The sequence below is a fragment of the Apium graveolens genome, chromosome 4 (genome assembly GCF_009905375.1).
Source record: "Apium graveolens cultivar Ventura chromosome 4, ASM990537v1, whole genome shotgun sequence".
Classification (NCBI taxonomy): Eukaryota; Viridiplantae; Streptophyta; class Magnoliopsida; order Apiales; family Apiaceae; genus Apium; species Apium graveolens.
Window position 1 is genome coordinate 60,686,217 of NC_133650.1, and position 17,728 is coordinate 60,703,944.

The 17,728-nt window shown below is 37.6% G+C and overlaps 1 protein-coding gene across 1 annotated transcript; it reads right to left on the bottom strand.

The window, feature by feature from the left end:
* Positions 1–972: 972 nt before the first annotated feature.
* LOC141718010 (uncharacterized) lies at positions 973–2,448 on the bottom strand. Its single transcript, XM_074520339.1, has 2 exons — positions 1,752–2,448; positions 973–1,665 (listed from the first exon to the last, which is right to left on the bottom strand). The coding sequence occupies exons 1-2, from the start codon at positions 1,905–1,907 to the stop codon at positions 1,123–1,125; spliced, it is 699 nt and encodes a 232-aa protein (XP_074376440.1). The 5' UTR covers positions 1,908–2,448; the 3' UTR covers positions 973–1,122.
* Positions 2,449–17,728: the final 15,280 nt, after the last annotated feature.

Genomic DNA, 17,728 nt, shown 5'->3' on the forward strand with positions numbered 1-17,728 from the left:
AGCTACCAAATGTACTTCGGAGCCTACGGACCAGTCCAAAAACTACCACAGGTCAGACACTGTTCAGAATGGCGTATGGTACGGAAGCAGTCCTACTAATGAAAATAGGAACTAAATCAACGAGAATCGAGAAATTTGACCCCAAAAAATCAAAAGAATGTCTGCAACTTAACAATGATCTCTTGGAAGAGCTTAGAGACTCCTTATAGCTCAAAGTTCTCAAGTATCAAGAACAAGTCGCATGGATTTACAACTCCAAAGTTCAAATAAGAAGTTTCAAAGTAAATGACTTAGTACTAAGAGAAACTGCAGCCTCAATGCCTACAAAAGTCAGCAAAATGACTCCACCATTGGAAGGCCCATACCGGGTCACGACATCAACACTGGTATTTTTTGCCTAGCTCAACTAGATGGTACACCAATAACAAATGCTTAGAACGCCATCCATATCAAAAAATTCTACCCTTGATCTCTCCAGAATAGAAATTTCCAGTTTAAGTTATTAAATTATGAATCTTGTAGTTTTTACTTTCATGTAATCAAGTTGCCTTCGCAGTTATAGTTCCTGATATGTCACGACTGTGAAGCAAGTCAACAATAGTTATGTATCTCAAATATGCCATTTCCAAAATTCGCCCATTTTTTACGGTAAGTATTTCTTGTTTACACATTAACACACACGCACACGAGCTCCAAAAATGTTAAGTGGAAATATGGAAAAATTGGATCTACACAAATGGAAAAGGTAAGGAAAAAACTCCAACCAAGATTCAACTCCACGAGCTCGACGGTGCACAAAAAAAAGAAAAAAAAAAGAGAGCTGAGAAAGCAAAAACAAAGAAAAGACATCGCAAATAAGCTCAGACAAAAGCAACAAGAAAAAATATCTCCATAAAGTCATAAATATATCAAAACAGGGAATAAGAAACCTCAAAGTTATACCAAGAATCTCCATTCGACAACAAGGAAATCTAACTTAGCAAATAAGAATTACTTCAACATTCAGCAAAAGTTGTCCGCGGCTCAAAGCACAAAAGGTACACAGGAGTTCAAAAATTCAAGAAAAATTCAAAAAAACCAGATACAAAATCCTATAGGGGCATACCCCAGGCATCTAAGAAGTTAATTGGCCCTAGAAGAAGCAGAGGCACCTTTCCCTGCCTGAACCTTATTCCCCACGTCTACAAGATAAGCATCAAAACCATGGCCATTCACATATACTCCAGAAGCACCCAAACGGGCCATACATTCTCCATAACCTTCTTCAATCAACTTCAGCACCTCATCCTGACAACGAGCAAGGCTAAATTCTAAACAATCCAACTTCATAATCAATTCAGCTTTTTCAGCAATCCAAGCAGCTTCCTTCTCAACATAACTATCCTTAGAAGCACCCAACGCAGCATTCAATCCTTCTACCTCCAGCTTGGTGTCTCGCAGACTGACTTCCAAAGCACCACACTCCGCCATTAACCCAGACTTTTTGGTCAGAAGATCAAAAATTTGAGTAGCAGAAAAGTCATTCTTCTTGCTCACCTCATCCAGGGACTTCTCCAATTCACCTTTAGCAATTTTCAGCTCTTTAACTTCACCTCGAAGACGAATCACCTCTTCAGGGTCGGACACTTCACCAAGCTTTAATACCCTTTCAAGTTCAGCAGACAGCTATAAAAAATGTCACAAGAAGTAAAATGACTACAATCTCCCAAATCAACAAATACCAAGATAAAAAAGCAAAGCTCAAAGTCTACCTTCTCTACATAAACTTTACAGGCCCATAAACCCTTATACAAAGGACGAGAAGAGCCATCTCCGGTAGCAGCAGCCTGAACACAAGGCTTCTCGGTAGGGTCCTTGAAATCTGTATCATCACAAACAGGGCGCTTAGCATGCTCTTTGTACCTCATGGAATGATGGCTGCGAGAGGAGTGACTATCATGGTGGCGTTTCTTCTCCCTATCCTTTTTCCTTCACAGCAACATCAGCTTCGAAAGAAACAGCTTTAGTGGCACCTCGATCAAAAACACCAACCCGCGAGTCAGTCTCCGGAACCTTTTCAAGAGAATCATAAATAGCCACAACAGAAGCACCCGCGGCCTTAATCTTCACAAGACGTGCAAGAAACTCCTCAGTAGGCATAGTCAAAAATCTCTTCGAAAAACGCAACAAGTTGGGTCAGAGCACTGCCATAAAGAATAAAAGAGCACACATTACAACAGAAGAAAGGAAAAAAAAAGAAGAACAAGATAAAGGACAAAACATATCTCAAAAAGGAAATAGCTTACAACAGTTGTAATGGGGAAATTAGGCTTGTATTATATTATATTAACAATGAAATATGTGTTTTATTATGTTATTATGTGTATTTAGTCGTAAAATCCTAATTGCTATGTGCTACATGTGTTCCGTATCGTTAGGGTATTTTTCGGGTATTTATTGGGTATTTTGTTTCGTGTTAAAAGCTTTCATATCAAATGTTATACGACCCGAAATTTATTTTAATAGCTGATATTTCAAATAAAATAATTGACCTTATTTTTCTTAGAATAGCTTGTACCATCGCGTTTATTTGAACATCTAGTTATTTTATAAATTTTCCAATAACGACTCGTGTATTTTTCTTTTTATTTCTAATATCTAAGGGTGTAATAGTGGAATAAATAATTAAATAAATGTGTGTATTGATTTTGGCAGCAGTTATTGATTATTATTTATTTATTTGTGATATGTTGATATGTGGGATTGGATTGTGTGATTTATTATTGAGTTATACGATTTTATTTCGCTCGTAAAAGTGATTTTATTATAGTTTTAATTCCATAAATATTTAGATTATTTCTAAAACTGTTTTTACAATTTTATAATTTCAATAATTATTTTTAGGACTTTATAAAATTGAGAAATCAATATTTCACTAATTATTCATCTTTAAATGATTTTCTGATTGCGTTTATTTGTAAAATCCATATTTAATTCAGGAAATGTTCAAAAATTATGAAACTCAGATTTTATTAAGTTCGTATTATTCTGAGAATTTTAAAATTAAATTTTCAGGATTCGTTTCACCACACGTCGTTTCGTTATTTGTTAAAAAGAGGGTATAAATATGCGCCTTAGAAATTGTTTTTAAAATTTTAAAAACTATGTTTTTAATTATTTCAGAATATTTCTGATCTTTTCAGACTAGTTGAGATTTATTTTGATAAGTTTTCAAATATACATTAATCGCTAAAAATATTGTGAAGTCGGGATTAAAATTGGGTTCCGGGAATTCAGGGACACGTGTTAATAAATTAACACGTATCCTGTTTTACAGGACACGTGTGGTTGTCATATTAATTCATGAACATCAATCTCTCTTTGCTCTCGGCTGTATCTCTCGAATTCTCTCGATTCTCCCTCTCCCTGCTTCGTTTCTTCGATTGTTTCTCCTCCCTCCTCCTTCATGTTCCTTTTTCTTTGCTATTCTTCTGACTCTCTACCGTTTCCGGTGAGTTTCGTCGCCGCTGTCCTTGTTCCTTTTTCCGATTGGTGCTCGGTTCTGTGCTTAATTGATTGTGAGTATATATATGTATATATGCATGTAGTCAGTTGAGAATGGATGTTTAGTTCCTTGTTTTTCCTCTTTGTTGTTGTTATTGATTCCGGTTTCCGCCGCTTAAATTCCTTCTAGGTGGCCGGAAGTGTGTGTGTGCGTCTGTGTTGTGTGTGTATGTGTGTATTTTGTGATGTGTGTGTGGTTCGCGCTGTGTGTGTATGTGCGCCGGCCGGGAGGCCGTGTGTGCGGTGGCAGTGGTGGCTGTTTTTGGACTTGGGCCTTGCAGTTGGGTTGTGATGTTGTTCGGCTCGACTGTTGGGCCGAATTTCTGCAGTGGGCTGATTATTATAATTTTAATTTCTATTTTCCTTTTTCTGCAGGAAAATAAATGATTAATATTCGTGAAATAAAAACTTTTGGTTGCGGAAGAACTATTTTAATCGGCGTAATTTATTTGGAAACCCGTAATATAATGGACACCAATAAATTATACCGCCGTTGACGATGAACTTCGGTGAGTCAACGGTGGACGGTGATGACGTTGTTCTGAGTCCTAAATTTTATAAATAAATAAAATGATTTACGTAAAATATTTTCGGACTTAAATAATTAATTACGAATTGTGCTATAGTATAAGTGATATGAGAATGGTGAACTTCATGTTGTGATTGTTGACGTCGATTGTAATCGATGGGTAGACTTATAAAGAAAGGAGTTGCTGCCAAGATTTTCTAAAAAAATATATTTTTAAAACGTATGTATTTATGTTATACGTGTTACCCCTATTTGTGTTCGAATTACGTGATTATGTGTATAATAATTATACGAGTCGGGTTATCGGATTGGGTTATTAGGATTTGAGGATATCAAGCATCTCAGTATAACTGATTAGGGTACTCTGTATTTGTAGATCCCAGTCGAGTATCCCCAAGACCGAAGTTAGCATGAAAGCTACTTAGGGTTTTGTAAAGCGTTGCAAGGCAAGTACCCCTGACCATTCTTTTATCGTTCAGTACGTATGAATAGCTAAATGTTTTATTCTCGTAATGGAACAGAAACATTTTAAGTTATGTATCCCCTGTAGTTATAAATCACTGTTTTCAAATTGTTTTGGGTAAAAGTAAATTCGAAAGGTACCTATCTCAAATGAAATGATTTGCGAAATGGATTTTATATGTGTGCTGGTAAAATGAATGATTTTGAAAATGAGATAGGTACAAGTGTTTTGAAAACTGGATAAAACGGTCAGATATGGGATACATAGGGGCCAGAGTAGGCCTATTGAGGTGGCATAAAAGGCTAATTCGGTTGCGCGCACCCTATAACCGATTAGTCCAGCAGGTCAGAGACCTAGCTAGTCTCTGAGTTCCAGAACAGGTAAATGGGATGGCAGTTAGAGCCATCTGGTGTTGATAGCCTGATCAGCTGTCTTCACATATCCGTTACGTATTTGATTGGAATTTGTGATTCCCTTAAGGGTATAAGTAGTTGATACAGCGGTTTTATAAATGTAAATAGCATGCTAAAATTGGACTATGGTACTTACACAACACACTACTACTTGTTTTGATAAAGCATGCTAGTCAGTGATATCCAGTTATCTCAGATTTTTATTATATAATGTTGTTGACAGGATTATAGCCCTGTTCCTACTATTGTTTATATTACTGTTTTTATTCCGTTATTCATATGTTGGTACTGCTGAGCGATTATGCTCACCCTTGCAAACTGTTATGTATATATCGCAGATGCCTAGAAGACCTGTCAGACATACCCATGTTCCCGCCCCTTCAGGACCCGGCTCCTCTGAGATAGTTTGTATCAGACCATGAGGTCTAATGAGTTGCTGAATAAAGTTAGAGTGTGTTAGCTATTGAATAAATGGTTTGTAATAATGTGAACTTGAATCATACTTGAACCTGGATCGGATCTTGGTTTGGGGTCAAGTTAGTATATATTAATAATAATCTTGTTGTTTATATTTTGGTAATTGTGTTTGGTGACGTCAACTCCTGACCCGGGGGTTGAGGCCATCATAGTTTGTATCAGAGCTACAGGTTCAAGTCCCTGATCCAGGTTAGGGATTGGGTCGAATAGGTGATAAAGTGAGTCTTAAGGTGTGAGTTAGCAACTCATATAGAATAACAAACCTTTAGAGTCAGTCGAGGGTTCCGACGGCGTTACCCTGGCATCTATTAAATATTTTGATAGAATTGCCTTGACCTGGTTGTGTCTTCCCTGTATATTTATTATGTTGGCAGTGGCCTATTACGATTTCGAGTTCTCCATCTTGGGAGAATCCCTCTGACCCGGATAGCTCATATTCTGAGAGGACCCTGGATGTTGTTGTTGAGGAGACCCCTATGCCTCCTCCATCAGTTCCTTCCTTTATGCCGAGAGACATCCCTGGACCTGGTACTCGTCCCCGTTGGGTACGTAGGTCTGTGTCTGTCGTTAGGGATTTCCCTCCCGGATGTGGTCCCAATTCTTCCTCGACGAGACCTCCAGTACCTCCTATGGCCCCTAGTGGTACTTCTTCACCGATCCCTTACCATGTTCACTGAGCGGTGAATACCTCCCTTATCAGAGATCAAAGTCCGGGATTGGCTGCTCAGCTTGATCAGGTACCCATTGCACCTTTCTAGGGCATTTCTGCCCCTTCTCCTGAGGTGCAGGCCCGTGTGCGATCATTGACCCAGATGGCTGTTGAGAGGGCTAGATCAATTGACCATTTCATTAGTTCAGAGTTCAGGGTTGTGCAGTATCAGGACCTAGTAAACTGGCTAGTGTTTGAGTGAGATTCCATCGATGGCAGTGGTAGTGGTTAGACCAGGCTTGTAGCAGAGAGATACAGAGCTCAGAGTTGGCTTCTAGGATTTCTGTAGTTGTTTACCTTGTATATGTATATTATGTTGTGATAGTTTGTATTAAGCGGAGGCTGCTATGACAGCCAGTTTTGGTGTGTATTTGGATGATTTCTTTTCAGTTGGATTTTCAGTTGTACTAGTTGGATTCTTGTTGATTATTGTATTGTAGCTTCTTTATTTCATTGTTTAGCTTTTATATATTGTGCGTTGCTATTATTGTTGTTACTGTTATTATTGCTTCCGTTGCTGGCATTTTTAGATTATGATCATTCACTCAGGATGGATCCAATTAAATTGGGGATGAGGATATTGTCTTAGTGGAAACGCTCTCCTGATGCATAATTATAAACTGCTTGGAGCAATCCATTTTCTTATATATGACTGTTACGTTTCAGGAGATGCCACTAAAGAGAAACTCTCAACCCAATAACGGATCTGCTGGGTATCCTTCCATGAGTGAATTGATGAACTTGTTGCGTCATCAGTCTACACAGCTGGCCCAACAGCAACAACAATTCCAGCAGCAACAACAATAATTGCAGCAGCAACAACAACAACAACAGTAACAACAGCTCATACAACAACAACAGCAGCAACTGCAAATCCAGCAGCAGCATGAGATGAGGGGGACAAATTAGGGTATTAGTTTTAAGTCTTTTAAGTAGTGAAGCCCCCAGAGTTTAAAGGAGAAGTAGATCATGTTGCTGCCAGGATATGGTTAAAGGAGATGGAAAAGGCGTTTGCGCTCACCAAGGTAAGTGAGAATTAAAGACGGATTATGCTAGTTATTTTCTGAAGAATGATTCGAATTATTGGTGGGAATCTACGCAAGCCCTAGAAGGAGAAGGTCCTGTTTCATGGGCCAGATTCACAGAGTTGTTTTTGGAGAAAACTTTCTGGACTGTCTCCGAAGTCAGATGGAGATGGAATTTTTGGAATTGAAACAAGGAGATAGGAGTGTCACAAAATATGAAGCGAAATTTACGGAGTTGGCCCGTATAGCACCAGAATATGTGAGCTCGGAAGCTCAACGAGAGAAGAGGTTTTAACAAGGGTTGAAGCCAGAAATAAGGAGTGGAGTTGTAGCTTTACAACTCAAGACATATACTTCGGTAGTTCAGGCTGCCCTAGTGATAGAAAGTGATCAGAGGTTAGCTGCAAAGGAGCAGGGTGAGAAGAAGAGGAAATTTGAAGGTGGACCTACTAGGTCAGAATTAGGAATAGCAAGTCGGAAGTTCTGGCATTGGTTTGGAAAGAATAAGAATAAGAGGTTCAAGAGGCAGAATTTTCCCCAGGTTAGACCCAGTAGTACTTCAGGTAACTCTGCCCCGACGAGGGTTAGTAAGCAAGTTGTTGATTGTAAGACATATGGGAAGAAGCATAGTGGACAGTGCCGAGAAAATATCAACTATTTTAAGTGTGGCTAGAAGGGTCATTATTCCACGGAGTGTAAGTCTGAGATTCAAGGAGTAACTTGTTTTAGTTACGGAAAAGTGGGACATATAGCTAGGAATTGCAAGTCGGTGGCCCAAGGTAATGTTGGAAGGAGCCTGTCCCAAGGACCAGCAACCAGTAGTGCTAGAGCTAGGACCTTTAAGATGACCAAGAAATCTCCAATTCATGATTCCGATGTGGTTGCAGGTACGCTTTCTCTTAATTCCGTACCTGTTAACATTTTATTTGATTCAGGAGCATCCAAATCTTTTATATCTGTGAATGGTGAGAATAAAATGCAATTACTGTTGGAAGACTTAGAGGAACCTTTGACCATAGAAGTGGCTAATAAAGATAAAGTGCCCGTAAGTCAATTTTGTCCTAGATGTTCCCTAGAGATTTCAGGACATATATTCCCTGTTGACCTAATACCCTTCGAGTTGGGAGACTTTGATGTTATTTTAGGCATGGATTGGTTGTCTCTATATAAGGCGAATATTGACTGTAAGAAAAAGAGAGTTGTTATGTACACCCCAGATAATAAAAGAATCAGCTATCAAGGACAGAGGCAAGATAAAAGTTCCTTTCAGTAATGCAAGCAAAGAGATTGTTACGGCAAGGATGTGAAGCATATTTGGCTCATGTGGTGGATACGAAGAAAGAAACCCCTACTTTGGATGAGATTCCTATAGTGAGAGAATTCCCTGACGTTTTCCCAGAAGAGTTACCAGGATTGCCACCTGATCGAGAGATAGAGTTCTCCATTGATTTGATACCTGGAGCTGAACCAGTTTCTAAAGCTCCATACAGGATGACCCCAATGAAAATGAAAGAATTGGCTAAGCAACTTCAGGAACTATTGGATAAGGGAGTCATTCGACCCAGTGTTTCTCCGTGGGGTGCTCCAGTGCTATTTGTGAAGAAAAAGGATGGAAGTATGAGATTGTGCATTGACTACAGAGAGCTGAACAAGTTGACAATAAAGAACAAGTATCCTTTACCACGCATCGACGATTTGTTTGATCAGCTTAAGGGGGCATGTTATTTCTCAAAGATTGAATTAAGATATGGCTACCACCAATTGAAGATAAAGCCCGAAGATATCCCCAAGACTGCATTCAGAACAAGGTATGACCATTATGAGTTTCTAGTTATGTCATTTGGATTGACAAATGCGCCAACAGCTTTTATGGATCTAGTGAATAGGGTGTATAAGGAGTATCTGGATAAGTTTGTTATTGTATTTATTGATGACATCCTCATATATTCAAAGAATCCAGAAGATCATGCAACGCATCTACAGATTGCCTTTCAAAATTAGAGAGAAAAATAATTATATGTGAAGTTCTCCAAGTGTGAGTTTGGGCTGACAAAAGTGCAGTTTCTTGGACATGTGGTGAGTAAGGAAGGTATTAAAGTAGACCCAGTAAAGATTGAAGCCGTGTCAAAGTGGGAGCAACCGAAGACACCGACGAAAATAAGAAGTTTTCTTGGATTAGTGGGATATTATCGAAGGTTTGTAAAAGATTTCTCAAAGATTCCATCCCCATTAACCAAGTTGACCGGGAAAAATGAGAAGTTCATTTGGACGGAAAAGTGTGAAGAAAGTTTTCAGGAGTTGAAACGGAGATTAGTGACGGCTCCAGTATTAGCATTGCCAGATGAGACGGGAAATTTTGTGATCTATAGTGATGCTTCTTTGAAAGGATTGGGTTGTGTACTAATGCAACATGACAAAGTTATCGCCTATGACTCCAGACAATTAAAGCCTCATGAGCAGAAATATCCAGTTCATGACCTTGAGTTGGCAACTATAGTGTTTGCTCTGAAGTTACGGCGTCATTACTTGTATAGAGAGAAATGCGATATTTATACAGATCATAAGAGCCTGAAGTACATATTCACGCAGAAGGATTTGAACATGAGACAGAGAAGGTGGTTGGAACTGATCAAGGACTACGATTGTTCGATTAATTATCACCCAGGTAAAGCCAATGTGGTGGCTGATGCCTTGAGTAGAAAAGAAAGGTTGAATATGGTTAGGATTGCAGATGAACTAGCCCAAGACTTGGAAAGAATATAAATTGAGGTTCGAGTACATAGTGAAGATCAAGAGCAGCTATATGAAGTTACCTTCCAACCGGCATTGATGGAAAAGATCAAAAGGTGTCAAGAAGGAGTTATGGAACAAGTGTTGGATACTTTGACGGGAGAAAAGTTGTGTACTCAAAAAGATAATCAAGGGTTGTATAGATTTTCATCCAGAATTTGGATTCCTAATGTAACGGAATTGAAGAATGAAGTATTACATGAGGCGCATAACTCTAGGTTTTCTATCCACCCTGGTAGTACTAAGATGTACCAAGACTTGAAGAGAAACTTTTGGTGGCCAGGAATGAAGAAGGATATTGCCAATTGGGTTAGTAAGTGTCATGTGTGTCAAACGGTAAAAGCGGAGCATCAACGACCAAGTGGATTATTACAACCTTTGGAGATTCCTCAGTGGAAGTGGGAAGAGATTGCTATGAATTTTGTAGTGGGATTGCCAAAGACGAGAGCAAATCATGATGCTATTTGGGTAATCATTGACAGACTAACTAAATCAGCACATTTTCTTCCGATCAATGAAAGGTATTCTCTGGAAAAGCTGGTTAAGTTATACTTGGAGGAGATTGTTACCAAACATGGAGTGCCGGTGTCTATAGTGTCAGATCGAGACCCGAGATTTAATTCTAGGTTTTGGACTAAATTCCAAGAGTGCCTAGGAACAAAGTGGAATATGAGCACTGCTTATCATCCCCAGACAGATGGCTAAAGTGAAATAACGATTCAGACCATAGAGGATATGCTGAGAGTCTGTGTTTTGGATTTTAAGGGTAATTGGGATGAACACCTACCTTTGATTGAGTTCTCGTATAATAACAATTACCATGCCAGTATCAGGATGCCGCCTTACGAAGCTTTGTATGGACGTAAGTGTAGATCACCGTTGTATTGGGATGAGGTAGGAGAGAAGAAAGTGTTAGGTCCCGAGTTGGTTCAGCAAACCATAGATGCAATAGTGTTGATTATGAAAAGGTTAGAAGCAGCCCAGGATAGGAAGAAAAAGAGTGCAGATTTGCATAGGAAGGATATGAACTTCGAGATAGGAGCTCTGGTGTTACTAAAGGTATCACCTTGGAAAGGGTTAGTGCGTTTTGGACAAAAATGTAAACTTAGTCCCAGATTTATAGGACCTTTCGAGGTTTTGAAGAAAGTAGGAAAAGTTGCTTATGAGATAGCGTTACCACCGCAGTGGCAACATATTCATAATGTGTTCCACGTATCTATGTTGAAGCCTTATGTTCCCGATTCGAATCAAGTCATAGAATATGAACCGATTGAACTGCATCCAGATTTATCCTATGTGGAACAACCGATCCAAATCCTAGACCGTAAAGAACGAGTCCGTAGGAATAAGTCGATCCCTATAGTTGGGATTTATTTTGATACGTTTTCAAATATACATTGATCGCTAATAAAATTGTGAAGTCGGGATTAAAATTGGGTTGCGGGAATTCAGGGACACGTGTTAATAAATTAACACGTATCCTGTTTTACAGGACACGTGTGTCTATCATATTAATTCATGAACATCAATCTCTCTTTGCTCTCAGCTGTATCTCTCGAATTCTCTCGATTCTCCCTCTCCCTGCTTCGTTTCTTCGATTGTTTCTCCTCCCTCTTCCTTCATGTTCCTTCTTCGTCTCTGTTCCTCTGTTTCTCTACCGTTTCCGGTGAGTTTCGCCTCCGCTGTTCTTGTTCTTTTTTTCGATTGGTGCTTGGTTCTGTGCTTAATTGATTGTGAGTATATATATGTATATATGCATGTAGTCAGTTGAGAATGGATGCTTAGTTCCTTATTTCTCCTCTTTGTTGTTGTTGTTGATTCCAGTTGCCGCCGCGTAAATTCCGGCTAGGTGGCCGGAAGTGTGTGTGTGCGTCTGTGTTGTGTGTGTGTGTTTTGTGATATGTGTGTGTGTGTTTTGTGATGTGTGTGTGGTTCGTGTTGTGTGTGTGTGTGCGCCGGCCGTGAGGTCGTGTGTGCGGTGGCAGTGGTGGCTGTGTTTTTTTGGACTTGGGCCTTGCAGTTGGGCTATGATGTTGTTGGGCTCGACCGTTGGGCCGAATTTCTGCAGTGGGCTGAATATTATAATTTTAATTTCTATTTTCCTTTTTCTGCAGCAAATAAATGATTAATATTCGTGAAATAAAAACTTTTGGTTGCGGAAGAATTATTTTAATCGGCATAATTTATTTGGAAACCCGCAATATAAAGGGCACCAATAAATTATATCGACGTTGACGATGAACTTCGGTGAGTTAACGGTAGACAGTGATGATATTGTTCTGAGTCCTAAATTTTATAAATAAATAAAATGATTTACGTAAAATATTTTCGGATTTAAATAATTAATTACAAATTGTGTTGTGGTATAAGTGATATGAGAATGGTAAACTTGATGTTGTGGATTGGTGTGATTGTTGACGTCGATTGTAATCGACGGGTAGACTTATAAACAAAGGAGTTGCTGCCAAAATTTTCTAAAAAAATATATTTTTAAAACGTATGTATTTATGTTATACGTGTTACCCCTATTTGTGTTTGAATTACGTGATTAAGTGATTATGTGTATAATAATTACACGAGTCGGGTTATTAGGATTTGAGGATATCAAGCATGTCGGTATAACTGATTAGGGTACTCTGTATTTGTAGATCCCAGTCAATTTTTCCAGGACCGAAGTCAGTGGGAAAGCTACTTAGGGTTTTGTAAAGCATTGCCAGGCAAGTACCCCTGACCATTCTTTTATGGTTCAGTACATATGAATAGCTAAATGTTTTATTCCCGTAATGGAACAGAAACGTTTTAAGTTACGTATCCCCTGTAGTTATAAATCACTGTTTTCAAATTATTTTGGGGCAAAGTAACTTCGAAAGGTACCGATCTTGAATAAAATGATTTGCGAAATGGATTTTATATGTGTGCTGGTAAAATGAATGATTTTGAAAATGAGATAGGTAAAAGTGTTTTGAAAACTGGATAAAACGGTCAGATATGGGATACATAGGGGCTAGAGTAGGCCTATTGAGGTGGCGTAAGAGGCTAATTCGGTTGCGCGCACCCTATAACCGATTAGTCCACCAGGTCAGAGACCTAGCTAGTCTCTGAGTTCCGGAACATGTAAATGGGATGGCGGTTAGAGCCATCTGGTGTTGATAGCCTGATCAGCTGTCTTCACATATCCGTTACGTATCTGATTTGGATTTGTGATTCCCGTAAGGGTATAAGTAGTTGATACAACGGTTTTATAAATGTGAATAGCATGCTAAAATTGGACTCTGGTACTTACACAACACGCTAATACTTGTTTTGATAAAGCATGCTAGTCAGTGATATCCAGTTATCTCAGATTTTTATTATATAATGTTATTGACAAGATTATAGCTCTGTTCCTACTATTGTTTACATTACTGTTTTTATTCCGTTATTCATATGTTGGTACTGCTGAGCGATTATGCTCACCCTTGCAAACTGTTATGTATATATCGCAGATGCCTAGAAGACCTGTCATACATACCCGTGTACGTGCCCCTTTAGGACCCGGCTCCTCTGAGGCAGCTTGTATCAGACCATGAGGTCAGATGAGTTGCTGAATAAAGTTAGAGTGTGTTAGATATTGAATAAATGGTTTGTAATAATGTGAACCTGAATCATACTTGAACCTGGACCAGATCTTGGTTTGGGGTCAAGTTAGTATATATTAATAATAATCTTGTTGTTTATATTTTGGCAATTGTGTTTGGTGATGTCAACTCCTGACCCCGGGTTGAGGCCATCACATTTTTTCGTTTCGCAAAAATGACTATTCCGGGCCTTTGGGTGTTAAAAACCCCCCAAAAATCACATTTTTTTATAAAATTATGGGACTTTAAATTATACCATTTCTTTGTATTTTTAAATTATTCATAATTTTTGGGAATTTTTGGCATATATATTGTATATATTAAATATTTAAAACTTAAAAATTAATACTCAAAAAATATAAAATTAGGGGCCAATTAATTTTATTAGATGTATAATTAGGGCCTTAATTTGAATTAGGAGTATTAATTTTACTACTATAAATATCCTAATTTTTATTTAATTATTTATAATTAATTATTAAAATTACTTAAAAATCAGAAAATTCTCTAAAACCGGGTCGGATTTCCAGAATTGGGTCGAGAAATCAATCTTTGATTTTGATCAGTTTTCTGCACCAAATCGATCGATGTGAGTACTCAAATCAATTCTCTCGATCTGTTCTTTCAATTTCTGGTATCAATTTCATGTTTTAATATGTTTTTTTTAATTTTAATTTCTAGGGTATGTTCGAATTAGGGCTTTTTGATTCTAGGGTTATAAGATGATTTTGATGATTGATATAGCTTCCGTGTGATGTGTACAATCGATTCATGCTAATTAATTTAACAAATGATTGCTTGAACTATTAATTCGATATCTAGGGTTTGTGCTAATTTTTCAATCCTCTCGATCTGTTCTTTCAATTTCTGGTATCAATTTCATGTTTTAATATGTTTTCTTCAATTTTAATTTCTAGGGTTTATGTTCGAATTAGGGCTTTTTGATTCTAGGGTTATAAGATGATTTTGATCATTGATATAGCTTCCGTGTGATGTGTACTGTAATAACCCCAATTTTTGGGAAATTTTGAAACCCTTATGAATAGTGTTTTTGCTGAATGAGAAAACTTTTCATGCCACACTATGTAGGGGTTCTGATATGGATATTCTGAGATTTTATTAGTACTTTATATGGGATATAAGTGTATGTAAAGATCGTCAGAATCCAAATCCGAACACTTTGATTTTCCCGGAAATACACTAGATACGGAGAGAATTGAGTGTAAGGTAACAGGATAAAAAGGATTTAAATTAAAGGATTATAATAGAGGATCATAAAAAGGAATATAATGTATTGAGAAAGGTTAAGGGAACCTAAGTAATAAGATCTCGGGTATGATCCCTCAAACGATAAACGAGAACGAAAGTTAAGTGAACCGTATAATAGATCAGCGGTCATTAGGCAAACAATTAGGAAGTTAATCAAAGGGATTAGAGAGAGTGATGTCACCCAACCAATGAGAAGAGGACAAGGAGGGAAGGATGACATCACCACATGACATAGGCATGACATGGGAAGGAAGGAGGTGTGGTTGAATGAGAACCACACAAATACAAGGGCAACAAGGTAATTGACTAAATCAAACAACAAAAATCAACCAACCAAGCCAAAACATTTCATTTCACCAAACAAAACACAAAAATCTCTCTTCTTCTTCTTCATGCTCTCGGGTGCTTTTCTTAAAAAATGAAAGTCCAAGCTCCTCCACTTACTATTTAGCAAGGTAATTATCTAAGCTTCCCCATGGATAGTTACATACTTCCTATAAGTTTAAGCTTCTTATTCCAAGCCAATCTTTTACTATAAATCATGGAAGAAGATGGTGAATAGTTTTTTTCAAGAAATAAAATTTGTGTTCTTGAAGTTTTGTTTAGATTAAGCTTGGATAAGGACTTTAAGGGTGATTCCAAGCCATTCTCTTGATTCTCCACTCTCCAAGGAAGGTATAAACTACTAACCCTAGCTTTAGTTTTGAGTAATTAGGATTGAATATGATTGATATAGTATATGTGAAGCATGGTGCTTGATTGTTTGAAGTTTGGTTGAGTTTGTAGAGATTAGTTGGTTTTGTGGTATTGTTGGAGTTGTAAATCTTGATAATTAGTTAAAGAACCTAAGTAAAGCTTTTAGTTCATGTGGGGAAATAAGTATAAATGGTTAATGTGGATTTGTTGGCGCTGTTATGATGTGGTTTGGATGGGTGTTGGTTGTATGATTAATTTGGGGTTGAATTGTGGTTGGTTCTGAATGGTTTAAATTGGGAAATCGCGTAAACATAGCCGTCGTAACGTCCGATTTTCTTTAGACTGTTTTTGTGCATAACATTAGGACCCGAGAACCCCCTGCAAGATTATGACCATTGCCATGTTTAGATAGCTCATGTTACGAGCTTCGTTTTGATATGTAGTTCGTTCGATTCCGATGCACGGTTTAGGAGAAACGACCGTTTCAAGTAACGGCGTTTCGCGAACGAAACTTTTCCCCTCGCCTTACTTTGAAACAAAGGTTAAAGACCAAAAAGGGTTAATTAATGCATGAAACATTTATGGTAAGTGTGTTAGGCAGTTGGTAAGACACTCGCGAAGGAATCGCCTTAAAACTCGTAAAGGTTAAATTATTAAAAATGGTGGAGCCGAGGGTACCCGAGTGACTTAAGCGAGTCAGTAAGTGCAAAACAAGCGTTAGAGTCTAAGTTAGTTAAAGTATAGATTTACAAGTGACTTTGGTTTAATTCCAACTTACTTGTTGTTTATAGGGTACCAGACTCGTCCCGAGCCTTTTATCACCCCAAGTCGCTCAGGCAAGTTTTCTACCCGTTATAACTGTTGTGGTGATGAGTATATGTATTTGCATTATCTTGCGATAGATGCATGTTGGTTAATTAGCAAATGTTGCAATATATTAAAGCATGCTGCTATGGTATATATATATGCATGCCTGTTTCGCATTCTTTCCATATATATATCTGTTGATTCAGTTGATAATACCTATGCTAGAGGATAGCGGTAATTTGCATATACCCTTAGTACAGGGACCCAAAGGTGAAAATATTTTCTAAAACCGGGAGTCGAGGATCCCGAGTAGATTTTGTATATATGGATATATATATATACTTATGTATATATATATGTGGTCATAGTTTTCAAAACTATTAATCGAATAAGGTTTATTCGATAACTTTAACTTTATTTTATTATTGAATATTATTTCGAATATTATTCGAAGGCGTATGACTCCTTTATATTAAATGAATATTATTTGAATATTCAATTGAGGATGTATGACTCACTTTATTTTATTTAATGAATATTACTTGAATATTCCTTCGAGGGCTTATGACTCAGTTTATATTATTTAATGAATATTATTTGAATATTCATTTGAGGATCTATGACTCCGATTATTGGCTGAGATTTGTTCTTTATTTTATTAAAGAATAAGGTGTCAATAATCAAACTTATTTTCGATTATTCAAATAAAGATAGTACTTTCATATAAGTATATCTTTGGTTATTTAATACTCGTTTCAAGTATAAGTTTTAATACTTCTACTTCAATTATTTTTATAAAGATTATTCTTTATGGGAATATTATTTAAATAATAATATTCAGTCATTTTCTAAATATTCTGGGGACTGATTTACTTCATTAAATCAGCTTTACTCCAAACACTCTATAAAGTGTTTTCAAGTCTTCAAAATGATTTTTAAAAGTTAGAGCGGATCCCAAAACTCATTTTTATATTTAAGATCTTCCTTTTTAAGGGGATTTAAATACTCGCTCAAAACCTGAGGGATCCGGCTCTGTGGTGTATTTTATATTCGCAACACGGTTGCAGTTTTGGTAAATGAATTGATTACTTACCCAACGTTCGGGAAGTAAGTCCATCTATTGAGTCGGCATAAGCAACATGGGCTCAGTGGGCGTCCATGATAGTGTAAGTGGCTCAGTGGGAGTCCATCAAATGCATAAGTGGCTGAGTGGCAGTCCAGCATAAGGTCCTATTACGACCAGGGTGATGACCAGTGGGGAATTCGTCCATCTACTAGTAGAAAAGGTTACTTATGGGTATCTTTGCCTGATCAGCAAGATATCTGGTTTATGCCAAATTCTTTTCCTTTCCAAAATTATTGGATATTGCAATTCTGTTCATACTTTACA

Bases quoted from the DNA above. Each gene is read 5' to 3' on its own strand.
- LOC141718010 (XM_074520339.1), bottom strand. From the start codon at position 1,907: ATGAGGTACAAAGAGCATGCTAAGCGCCCTGTTTGTGATGATACAGAT. The intron at 1,666-1,751 runs GTAGACTTTGAG...CATTTTTTATAG, and splicing joins GTAAAGTTTATGTAGAGAAG to CTGTCTGCTGAACTTGAAAG.